The 13002-nt window shown below is 39.1% G+C and overlaps 1 protein-coding gene and 1 pseudogene across 8 annotated transcripts in view; one reads left to right on the top strand and one right to left on the bottom strand.

Moving 5' to 3' along the window:
* Window positions 1-13002, bottom strand: part of SLC4A4 (solute carrier family 4 (sodium bicarbonate cotransporter), member 4) — a 311607-nt gene that overhangs the window by 182699 nt on the left and 115906 nt on the right. For 7 of the 8 annotated variants that reach the window (XM_014529484.1, XM_005881630.2, XM_005881629.2 and 4 more), the window contains one exon: window positions 10014-10149. In XM_014529484.1, coding sequence (XP_014384970.1) covers window positions 10014-10149 — 136 coding nt within the window. Of the gene's footprint in view, window positions 1-10013; window positions 10150-10588; window positions 10630-13002 lie in introns of those variants that run through there. The other variant, XM_005881628.2, reaches the window with a different exon arrangement.
* Window positions 5040-5682, top strand: LOC106723957 (annotated as a pseudogene).

The raw sequence follows: 13002 nt of genomic DNA, 5'->3' as shown, positions 1-13002 counted from the left end.
GTTGTTGTTTGTGGGGGAGTTAACCAGGGAACTTATATGCATAACCAACTGACATAGACAATAGTGTGTTGAAGGCCTGGGAGGGGCAGGTGCAGGGTAGAGGGAGTCAATGGGGGGGAAAAACAAAGACATCTGTAATACTTTCAACAATAAAGATAAATTTTTTAAAAAATACACCAAACAGAGTCAGTAGTCTGCACCTTTCCCTAATATTAGAGAGAAAGAAAACAAACCCAAAGGAACCAAAGGTGTGTGTGTGTGTGTGTGTGTGTGTGTGTGTGTTTTAATATATTATATTGATTTTTTACAGAAAGGAAGGGAGAGGGATAGAGAACTAGAAACATTGATGAGAGAGAAACATCGATCAGCTGCCTCCTGCACACCTCCTACTGGGGATGTGCCCGCAACCAAGGTACATGCCATCGAACCTGGGACCTTTCAGTCCACAGGCCAATGCTGTGTCCACTGAGCCAAACCAGTTAGGGCAGAACCAAAGGTTTTATATCTGTCTATCAGTAACCACAAAATCCTTAAGAATGATTTAACTAAATTTTTTAAAATAAGGTAGAAAAATATGCATTACAGATTTATCCATGTAGGTAGAGCCTACTATGGGTAAAAATAGCCACCACTATGTGAATTCTGTTGTGAATTCACAAGGCAAATTTATAGAAGGTGAAATATCAGTTATAAACCAATATTTACCTTAAATATTTGAAAAACATGGTGTAAAGTGGTCACATGAATATAAAATTCCCCTTTAATGCCTAAAGAGGGTGAGCGTGTGTTGCTATGTCTTACTTTAATATATATTTCTCAGCTGATCTCTCTTCCCTCCTTAAAATCTGGCTTCACATGTGTTTAAAGATACACAAGCTCAACGAACAACACATCTTCTTCTTATAACAGATCTATTAACCTTAGCAATGGAACAACCAACCCTTTTTCAGAGCTTCTTCTTTCTGAGACTCCTAGACATTTTGATAGCTTAGTAATATATATCAAAAAAGCTTAATGGAAATGAGAGCAAAACACACTTGACAGTTTTTATGTCCCACATATTACACATATAGACTCTTCATACACTGGTTAAAAATACACATTAAATAAAAAGGGAAAGCATTACCATTTTGCTATTCAGCATGATCCAAAGAAAAATCTATCTCTCTCCCTTCCTCTCTGTAAAAAATCAAAAAAATATATTTTTTTTAAAAAAATACACATTAAATAAGGGAAAGCATTATCATTTTGCTATTCAGCATGATCCAAAGAAAAACGCTTTTTTTTCTCTCACTTCAACCTTCTAAAAGATATTGAAAAAGATCAACAGAGGGGTATAAAAAATTGTTTTTCTACATTCTTCACCCAAAGGTTTAATGATTGAAAAATGTTTACCTAGAAAAGCTAAACGCTCACCTAGCTCACTAAACATGAGAACAAAGGGCAGAGATCAGAGGAAGCTCTACATAAGATATTATTTATAGACCGCTCACCACCCCCAGAGGAAGGAAAAAACACATTAGCAGAACCAGGAGGGAAAAGAGATCAAGAGATCAGCCACAGTGTCATAGAAAATTTAGAATTTTAATCAAGCCTAACACTCATGTGATTCAGAAGTATTTTAGCCATATTTGAAAAGTCTCCCTCCATTACCCCTCTCAGTAAGCCTCTCCCACCCAATAAACTCCCACTTGTCAATGGCAACCTTATTCCTAACCTCACCCTTAATTCTAAGACCCTCCTTCCTTTCCCCTGTATCCCAAAATATGTGGGCAGTGGAGACTTTTTACAGGCTTTCCTCACAAGTTAAAAAACCAACAGCACCACCAAAGTTTTAAACCTTCAGAACTGGACCTTGTTTATCTCTACAAAGTAATTGCAAAACATCCCAAGAAAGAACCAAAGACCCTTAATATTCTTGTGTGTGTCTGTGTATGTGTAATTTAGTTCTTCACTTTGCCTGGTATTAGAACCACAGAAATAGAAGTAAGAGAATAATGACAATTTTACATCATACTCGTATAATTTGCCAAAACAATAAAAGGTAATTGGGGTTATTTTGAGAGTAATCATTTTATGGAGCATATTACATTGGTTAACTTTAGGTGTATTATCTTTTCATGCTTGCTGACAGAATCTCTAACCATGTTTGTTGGCAACTACTATGCGAGTCACAATTACATTTGATGTTATAAGTTATTACTCAAGATAAGACTGTAGAGGTTAGAAGATTATATAATATATGAAACCAAGACAGGGTTACATAAAATTATGTCATCTTTAAAGACTGTAGTGACTCCTTATTTTTATTCCTAAAAGTATTCTTATTAGTTGAGGAACAGAGTCTTTGGCTATAGAATTTAAGCCCAAGATGAATGACATGAGTCAGCTAGAAACTCAGTGAAGGGAAGTGTTTTATACAGCCTTCAATTCCGGCTAATCTTTACTAAACAAGTCCCCCTCTTTACCATCTGCCATAAATTTATATTGCCAAAACCATTTCTTGAGAGAAAACTAAGCCTCACTTACATACAGCATGTGACAATGGCTCTATTTTATTATCATCCTCAATTATTTGAACAGTATAAGTTAAATTTTAAAAATTTTTAAAGGAGTAAAACCTCTGCATTCTTCTGTGTTTGATCTTTTATTTCATTCCTCTCCATAGAGTATATTATAGGCAATCACACTGGACTTCAATATGACTTTGAACAAGTTTTTAAAGTATATTTAAAAATCATACATCTTAACTAGCTTGGATTTATGGAATAGCATTACTCACCTTCCTAGAGGACACCAGTTCTTTAAGTCAAGTTATAACAATTCTATATAATAAAACCCTAATATGCAAATCAACCAAACTGTGGAACAACCAGTTGCTATGACATGCACTGCACCAGGGGGCAGATGCTCAATGCAGGAGCAATCCCCTGGTGGTCAGTGTGCTCCCCTGTGGGAGTGCCGCTAAGCCAGAAGCCAGACTCACGGCTGGTGAGCACAGGGGGCATCAGGCCTAAGCCGGCAGTTGGACATGCCCTGAGGGGTTCTGGATTGCAAGAGGGCACAGGCCAGGCTGAGGGACATAGTGCACGAATTTCGTGCACCGGCCTCTAGTAGAGGAATGAAATGCAGTCTCAAACTAGCCAGCTCCTTAGAATCCACATTCTCAGGGGATATGTATTATCTCATAGTTCAGTTTAGCATCTATTTCATTTTGAGTTCAGTAAATATTGAATGTTGTGATAATGTCATATCCTAGCACAGCTAACAGCATAAGGGAAACTCTGGAATAAGGACTATTAAATTCCTTTAAAATGAATTGCTCTAATTGTTCAAGGAATTGATTGTTCAAGGTACTTCCAATGTATGCTTTCAGGCATCAACTAAGTTTACCATTTAAACAGATTATTGGCAGGGAGTTTCATTCTAGAAACTACACATGCTATGTCCATCCTCCTCACATATCAAGGACAAATTTGAAAAAAAACCAAAAACTGAAAACTACTCAACTCAAATAGAACCCATTAAGGAAAAGACTAAGGCCAAGGTACCAAAGTTCAGCCAATGGATTTGTAAAGGTGTTTCAGTACCATGTAATTACAATGGTAAAAAATAGATGTTCTTCCTGTTAAATGTACTAAAAGCCACCATCTACCCTTCATAGTAGCTATGAATAATCATGTATCTGCAATGAGTTTCTCGCTTTTTTTTCTGCCTAGTACTTGACATGTTATAGGAAAATTATTTTCAGAAGTTGGCTTTTTAAATGCTTGCCATTACAAAACTTGTAACCTTGGAAGAGGAGTTTATTAGGTGAAGTTTATTTATTCCAAGGTCTTAGAAGAACAATGATAAAGCACACTGCAGTTTAACACACTCTGAGTGACTGCCAAACAACAGAACTCAACTCATTTGGTGAAGAAATAGAAAACTCACTGGGAATCACTGAATTTTGCAATTTTCCAATCATATGATCAAATATAATTAAGAAAAGACAAGACCTCTAACTTAAAAATATGCCAGTTTTACTGCGGAAAATTGACATGACCTTTGCCTTAGATTATAGTCCAACTTCATAAAACTATTAAAATGATAATAAAATTTCTTGCTAACTAGTAATTGCCTCATCACATAAAAAAGCCAGTGCTAGTGTGTATCTGGGATAAATGATGTTTTTAAGGAGAATACTTAAATTTCTAGAGCAACTGTGAAAGTTATTGCAAAAGTTCTATGCATGTTGTTATAAAAGTTACGTGTATGTATAAAGGTATATAAAGTTATACTTATGCATATTTATATAAAATTATCTGTATGCTGTAACTACATCGAATTATAAAGTGATTAAATTCCCTTTCCTTCAGCCTTTTTCTTACAGAAACAATAAACTTGGTCTCAAATGGAATTTTGTAAAGCGAAGTCAATGTCAATTGGGAAGGGAGCGGTTTCTCTCCACAGCCCCAGGATCAGTGCACGTGGCTCTGTTTGATGGCCAGGCCCTGAAATCAGATTCTCCAGAGGTACGTAGGTCAGTCTGCAGGGCAAACTGGAACGAGCGGGTGCTCCTGTGTGCACTCCCAACAGAAGGGAAACACCAATACCCTTTCCCTTTGTTGGCTTGTTCATTTGCTGAAACTTGTGATGCCTTTCCTTTTTACCCACTGAGACACTGAGGGAGTGAACTTTAACACAGTTTCTTGTAACATTCACCACTTACAACATTGCCCATTTGAGCAGTCACTGAAATAAAAGTGAAAGCCAATAATGATTTCTGCAGAGATATTACTGACTCAAAGAAACAGAGTTTGGTGACGGGGCCGTCACCAAAGCTGGACCATGACTTATTCTTTACTAGTTTGCTTCATGAGTCCATTAGCTAAAACCTAGCTCCTAGAAATTCTTAATGAGAAACATGGGCTTCTTCCCTAATATCAAATATTTCATTACAATTACTGCTACATGACTAAATGTCAGTATTCTAATGGCCTAACACTTAGGAGTACTCTTTAAAACACAGTGCTCTCGCTTTTTGACACATCTGCTGTGAGGATGAATACCATTCTCAGCAATCAGACTGTGGACATCCCAGAAAATGTGGACATCACTCTGAAGGGATGCACAGTTATTGTGAAGGGCCCCAGAGGCACCCTGCAGAGGGACTTCAACTACATCAATGTAGATATCAGTCTCCTAGAAAAGAAAAAGAAGAGACTCTGGGTTGACAAATGGTGGGGAAATAGAAAGAAATTGGCCACAGTTCACACTATCCGCAGTCATGTACAGAACATGATGAAGGGTGTTAAATTGGGCTTCCGTCACAAGATGAGACCTGTGTAAACTCACTTCCCCATCAACATCATTATTAAGGAGGATGGTTCTCTTATTGAAATTATAAATTTCTTGGGCGAAAATACATTCGCAGAGTTCAGATGAAGTTAGGCATTGCTTGTTCAGTATCTCAAGCCCAGAAAGATGAGTTGATTCTTGAAGGAAATGACATTGAACTTATATCAAATTCAGCTGCTTTGATTCAGCAAGCCACAGCAGTTAAAAACAAGGATATCAGAAATTTTTTGGATAGTATCTATGATTCCGAAAAAGGACCAGTTCAGTAGGCTGATGAATAAGATCTAAATTGTCCAGCTATAGAAACACCAAGATGCCGAATGATTTGTCACACTTGTTTGTGATATTATAAAGATGTTTGCTATATTATAAAGATACAATAAAAGCCTTGTATTGAAAGAAGAAGGAAAAAAACCACATAGTGCTCTCTGCATTCCACTGACCATGTAGTCTTCTTAGGTCTCATCATGCCACCCTTTGCACAATCTTTAACTTGAACTCTGTTGAAAGAGCCAGTAAAAATTTAAAGTTCTAACTTTTAGGAAAGGGAAGAGCAGGGGAAAGATGTGAAAAATGAAGGTGGTAGAACTGGCTACACTTCAAATTTCATATAAATAAAAGCTTCCCTTGTTCATAGTTTTACATGACTACTGTGAATCCCACAACTTAAAGGGGGATATTTTTCCTACTACTGAAATCCTCCTCCTTACTTTTTGAGACAGAGCTAACTTGAACTTCCTGAAACTACAGTAACTCTGACACTCAATGTAGGATATTCTTGGTGCTATCAAATCATTAGTCAAATAAAAAGTATAGAATATTAAAAGGGAGAGTATTAAAATGGGTAGGGGATAGGAACAGTAGAAACTATATTAAGCTGAAGAAGTCTGGTAGGTTAGTTCTCTATGGAATAAATAATCTGTCAATTGGGGTTTCTTAATTTTATAAGTTAGCCACAAAAATACCCATGCTGCACTTTCATATATAAAGTGAATTCCCTCTAAGCACAACACTTTTATTGGTCTGGTAGATTTGAGAGCTTTTCATGGGAAAAAGAATCCCGATCATGTCTGGAAACTGGACATCATAAATGGCAGTCAAATTACTGCAAACATACAGGAAGTAGAAGTTACTGAAAACCTGAATAATTTCTGGAGGCACAATGACCTCAAAACTTCCCAACAGGATTTAGGTGGAGCAGTAAACTAAGAATCAAGGTCCTATTTCTCCACTTGTTCTCTTAGCACAGATGTCTTGATTGTAGACTGTGTGCCAGGTAGTTGTAGGCACTGGAAGCAGAGTGGTAAACAAAACAACCAAAAATTCCTGCCTTCAGGGGGCTTTAATTTTATTAGGAAGAGAAAATAACAATAGATGTAAAATGCTAAATGCTGGTAAGTGCTAAAGATAAAAATTATGGAGCATGGGGGATAGAGAATTGGGGGGATGTTTCCACTTTAGAAAGGGCAGTCACTGAGAAGGTCAGATCTGAAAAATGACCTGAAGGAGGTGAGAAAATGAGCCACATGTGGATAACCGTGGGGATGTGGCTGGGAGAGCATTTCAGACAGAAGGAACAGCAAATGCAAAATCCCTGACACAGAAGCATGATTGGCCAGTGAGGTGCAAGCAGATCGAACAAGAGGAACAGAAGAAGCAGATAAGATCAAAGAGATCATGGTGGACGATTCATGAGGGGGGTAAGAGTGGGACAAGTGCAGGGAGGTGGACTAGTTAAGAAGCATTTGCAAGATAATGGTGGCTTGGACCAGGTTATGGCAATACTGAATATAAGAAATGGTGAGATTCTGAATATCTGAATATCTTTGAGGATAAATAGATAGGATTTGCCAAAGGATTCAGTAAGGGGTATAGAGAAAGACAGGAGTCAAGGAAGACTACTATGTTTCTGGCTTGAGCAGCTACAAAAATGGAGTTTTTCATTGTAGTGAGGAACTCTGTAGGAGGAGCTTATCTGAAGTAAATGAATCAGAAGCTTCATTCTAGACATGTTATTTTGAGATGCTCATTAGCCATCCAACCATTTGTGTGTGTTTTTTTTAAATATATTTTTATTGATTTCAGAGAGGAAGGGAGAGAGAGATAAAAACATCAATGATGAGAATCATTGATCGGCTGCCTCAGCACACCCCACAGTGGGGATCAAGCCCACAGCCCAGGCATGGGCCCTGACCAGAAATAGAACCATGATTGGTTCATAGATTGACACTCAACCACTGACCCACACCAGCTGGGCCAACCATTTGTTTTCAGTCAAATGAGGCAAGAAGTATGGGCTAGAGAACTAAAAGCAGATGGCATCAGTATATTGATGAATTAGTTTGAAACATCAAACACAAGTCCTCTTCTGGGCTTTCTCAATGATGTGCTTGGTACCCTGGGTCTATCAGTCAGCTATCTATCAATCAGGGATGGATTATCACAGAACTCCAATTTTGATCCAGTAAGACTTCTAAGAAAGTATATGTAGAACAGTTGTTTATAAAGCAATCAGTTCTCAACTAATCACACTCAACAAATATTACTGACCTATTATGTACCAGGTATAGCAAGGAACGGGGAATACAGTAGTAAAACACAGACATGGTGATCCCTGCCTTCATATGAATTAGTGTAATGCGGGAGATAAAACCAAAACAATAATGTCACATATATGATTAATTAATAGTTAACAGTAACTGTGGCAAGTCCTATATAGAAGTCATAGGGTGTTGATTACGTGTAAGTATGTTTCTTCCTGGACAGCTTCCCTCTGACACCTGGCATACTCCCACCCCTTCTTCAGAAGTCCCATCTCCCAGGAACCAAGGGCATCATCAAAATGACACATATGCTTCCAAGGAAATAAAGTCTTTATAGATAATACAGTATCAAGTCCATCTTAATCTTTAACAACCTTAAAGGAAAATACGATGTCCACCTCTCTCAACATTTTATTACCTATAAGTGAACTGTGATCTCTCCACATTTCTGGGACCAGGGGTCATAGAAAATAAAGTGTAGTCTTCACTTGACTGAAAGAAAAACAGGGTGCTATATCTGAATTCTAATCTATATAAAGTATTCTCACAGAATTTTAAGATAAAAATAAGAGTCAAATATGTCTTCTAATCACAGCTGACCACACCAATATACAGCATGGATGGAATTTTAGAGCTCTAAAATTGCATGATGTTAGAGAGGATGTAACCCAATATGATCCTCATTTGATAGAATAGAAAACTCAAACTCAGGAAGATGACATGACTACACGACTTGCCCGAAGTTAAACAGCTAGTTAACACAGAGCCAAGGCTAAACCAAAATCTCCCCAACACTTAATTCAGATTGCACCAGTACAACTCTCATTCTTTTCCTGTCAGAAAGAAGGTAAAGAAAGAATGAAATGCAGGTACTAAGAAAAGTTTTTGCTTCAAAAGCCTCCTTTTGCAGGATGTTTTATGAACTAAAAGTACACTTATGGATGACTTTATATATCCAGGTTATTGGTACTGAGAATGGGAATAAGAGACAATGATTATATCATGAAAAGAGGCCCTAAAAGAGCAAATAATAAAAATATTTACTTCTGCATTCCCAATACCTAAAATAGTACCTGACCTATACTGGGCATTCAAAACACACTGGTTCAATTTAATTGGTTTTAATTAAATTACAGACTATAAAAGGCATATCTTAACATAATTCTGTTTAAGAAAGTGAAATATACTGACTCTCCATGTAATGATGGCAATGAGAGACCAACAACTGCATTATATCAGTCTTTATCTTATATAAATGTTATATGTCATCAAAGATTTAGAGTGAAATATATAACTAAATCTATATATAGAAAGAAAGAAAAGCTCTGCTATCATGAAATTAATAAAAACTTGGATATTTATGCAGTGCTTTAACAATTTACAAAGAATTTCATTATATACATACATGTGTGTTTATATAAAATAATCAGACATATATTGTATAATATTATATTTATATACGTTACATATCTTATATAGAATACATGTTATATGGAGTAGGCATTATTATCTACTCTATTGATAATGAAATCAAAGTTCTGAGAAACTGTTTTGAGCTAACAGGCTACAGAGTTTGAAATAGAACTCAGGTCTCTAAACTCTAAGTTCGGGTGAACCTTCTACTTACTTTCACTGGATATTTAAAAAGATGAGAGGTTTTTACTTGGAATAATAGCAAGTTTGTTGGTACCAGTTACTGCCTTTGCAACCTCCCTCCCTAACAGAGAATGGGTAATAAATCAAACATCATCTCACAAGGTATTTTGACATGCGGAGAGTGAGGGCACATATCTCTTACACTATCATGTTTGGGTACTTGAGTTTATCTTTAAAATATTTCACTAATAAGTAGTATATGGATGGAGATTTACTATTAATTCCTCGTAAGGGTTAAAATTATAGCAACACGGATCAGTGAAACGATGCTCTAGCAGTACAATAAAGGGTGTCCAGCATCACGTCCATGAGAAAGAGAAGAGAAAAATTGTTTAATTCCCTAACCCAGCCAACATCATGCTCATCGGTTATTCAAAGTGCTGAGGTTAGAGAAAGGTGTTCATTCACACTCAACTCTCTTGCCCACCCTTGTTCCCCCAGGTCAGTACTGCAACATCCACCGTGCCTCACCTCGCTGTCTCCTTCCATTCCATCTCCTGCCCATCCACGGACAGCAGCTCATCCAGTTCGGTGAAGAGCTGAGGGGGTGCTGGGCTGTCATCCTCCTCGCCCAAGATGAATCGGATTCGCTCTGCGGCGGGAGAGACTGCAGAAGTGAAAATACTGCGGTTAAACACTGGCTGCACCACCCTGAGGAACGTGTAGCTCTGAGCTCTTCCTCCGTCCCCAAAGCTGCTGGGCTTCCCTTCCACATCTTCAGTGGACATCTTCCTTGCTTATCCTCAACCTCGAGACAAAAAGAAACCAAAGCTCTTCTCTCTTCCTTTGGTTCTAAACTGTAGCTCAGCTCTCCACTACTCTCCAGAAGGACAGCGCTCCAGTTCTGTGTGGTGTGTGACAAAGAACCTTTAGCCCTCAGATGAGCTGAGGTCCAACCTCATGACTTTCTCTCCTTCCCCATTTATGAGCCATCCAAAATGATTAGACAGAAACAAGCTTGATCCAATCACTTTTCTACAACAGTGGGAGGAGACAACGGAGCACCCCTATCTTCAGTTTCGCCCAGGTGCCCGCCTCCCACCTACCTTCCCTCTGTCCGATGCCTAACGCCCATGTCCTTACAGGCTAACTACAAAGTTGATGAAGGAATATTTAACAAGATGGGCCTCTTCTTTACATAATGGAGCACCAAAAATATTTAGTCACACTTCAATGCACTTGAAAAACAAGCCCAAGTAAAATATTGTACACCTGAGCGGGGAGGGATTTCCAACACACTCAAGCACATAATTGAATGCCCTACTAGCTCCTTTTGACCCCATCTCCTGAAAATAACATAATAAAAAATTAACTAGCATCTCCTCCAGGTCATGGGTTATGTTCCCCTTCTTTTTCGTTCTTTTTTTTTAAAGGATAGCATTTGGAAACTGATGGCTATGTTACAAAACTAAGGCCCACAGATATTCTTTATAATCCCAAGGTAAAAACTAAGAATGGCATATACATATGAATGTAGGTCAGGTACACCAATATATATGTGTGTGTTTGTTTTGTGTGCGTGTGTGTGTAAAAATGTATGTACTCAAATAACCTAAAAAAAAAACACCATACCATCTGAACACTATTATAAAGAGAACAAGAATAAAATTTCATAGCTCAAAATGTATTTACTCAAATAAACTCATAAAAATATTCAACCTAACTAGTATTCAAAACTAATTATTAAAATGTTTTTTACCTAATAAAAATGGCAAAAATGAAAAGGAATGATAATGTCTAATATCAGCAATGATTTAGAAAATTTATATCACTGATAGGAGCCTAACAGGAAGCATCACTCTCTGAAGGGAAATTTGGAATGATATGGAAATGTCTTAGAAGTGTATGTGTCGAGCCCTGTTGGTATGGCTCAGCAGGTGAGCACTGACCTGTGAATGGGGAGGTCATGGTTCCATTCCTGATCAGGGCACATGCCTGGGTTTCAGGCTCAATCCCTAGTAGGGGTTGTGTAGGAGGTGGCTGATCAATGATTCTCTCTAATCATTGATGTTTCTATCTCTCTCTCTCCCTCTCCCTTTCTCTCTGAAATCAATAAAAAAAAATTTTTTTATGTATATGAGTCCAGTGAGCCAGCAATTCGATCATTAGAAAGACATTCATTTCAAATAAATAGCAGTCGTTATCTCAAAGACTTAGCTACAGGTGATCACCACAATTTTATAATTAAGAAAAATAGAAAAGCCAAAATTTCCAAAAAAGGAAGATTGATTAAATAAACTATAACACAACTGTTCAATAAAATACCATGTAGTTGCCCAGCCAGTGATGCTCAGTGGTTAAGTATTGAACTATGAACCAGAAAGTCACAGTTCGATTCCTGGTCAGGGCACATGCCCAGATTGTGGGTTTGATCCCCAGTAGGGAGCATGCAGGAGGCAGCTAATCAATGATTGTCTCTCATCAATGATGTTTCTATCTCTCTCTCCCTCTCCCTTCCTCTCTGAAATCAATAAAAATATATTTAAAAATAAAATAAAATACCATCTACACTAATAAAAGAGAAACATGGTAATTAGCGTACGACCGCTACCCTTCCCATTGGCTAATCAGCATATCCTTATGCAAATTAACTGTCAGCCAAGATGGCGGTCTGCAGCCATGCACTGAAGCGAACAGGGAGGCTTGCTTGCTCCAGTGATGGCGAACTCCAACGTTCCCCGCCTAACTTGCCGGCCTCTCAGCTGCAACTCTAAGCAACTATGTTGCAAATATAGAAGCAAAACAAAACCCCAGAAACCGGCTTTCAGTCCGCCGGGCTTCAGCCAGCCTGACCGCAACATTGTATCAAATACAGAAGGTAAAGGCCAGAAAACTGCTTTCAGCAGCGAGGCCTCAGAGCTAAAGCTGGCCCAGAATAGAAAAAAAAAAGAAAAAAAGGAGCAGTTGGGAGCTTCAGTCACCCGCCAGCAGGAAAACGGCCCTCAGCCCCTCAGCCAGACTGGCCAGGCACCCCAGTGGGGACCCCCACCCTGATCCAGGACACCCTTCAGGGCAAACCAGCCGGCCCCCACCCGTGCACCAGGCCTCTATCCTATATAGTAAAAGGGTAATATGCCTCCCAGCACCGGGATCAGCGGAGCAGCGAGGCTCCCGGCACCGGGATCAGCATGACAGGGGGCAGCGCCCAAACCCCCTGATCGCCCTGTGGCTCTGTGAGTGACAGGGGGCGGGGCCACAACCTCCCTATCCGCCCTGCTCTGTTTGTGACAGGGGAAGGCGCCCAAACCCCCTGATCCGCCCTGCTCTGTGCCTTATAGGGGGGAGCTCCCCAAACCCCTGATTGCCCTGCGGCTCTGTGTGTGACAGGGGGCGGTGCCCCAACTCCCCTATCGGCCCTACTCTGTGAGTGACAGGGGGGAGCTCCCCAACCCCCTGATCGGCCCTGCTCTGTCCGTGACAGGGGGGAGCTCCCCAACCCCCTGATCAACCCTGCTCTGTG

Source organism: Myotis brandtii, unplaced genomic scaffold (genome assembly GCF_000412655.1).
Source record: "Myotis brandtii unplaced genomic scaffold, ASM41265v1 scaffold681, whole genome shotgun sequence".
NCBI lineage: Eukaryota > Metazoa > Chordata > Mammalia > Chiroptera > Vespertilionidae > Myotis > Myotis brandtii.
This window is presented reverse-complemented; position numbering and strand designations above follow the sequence as displayed.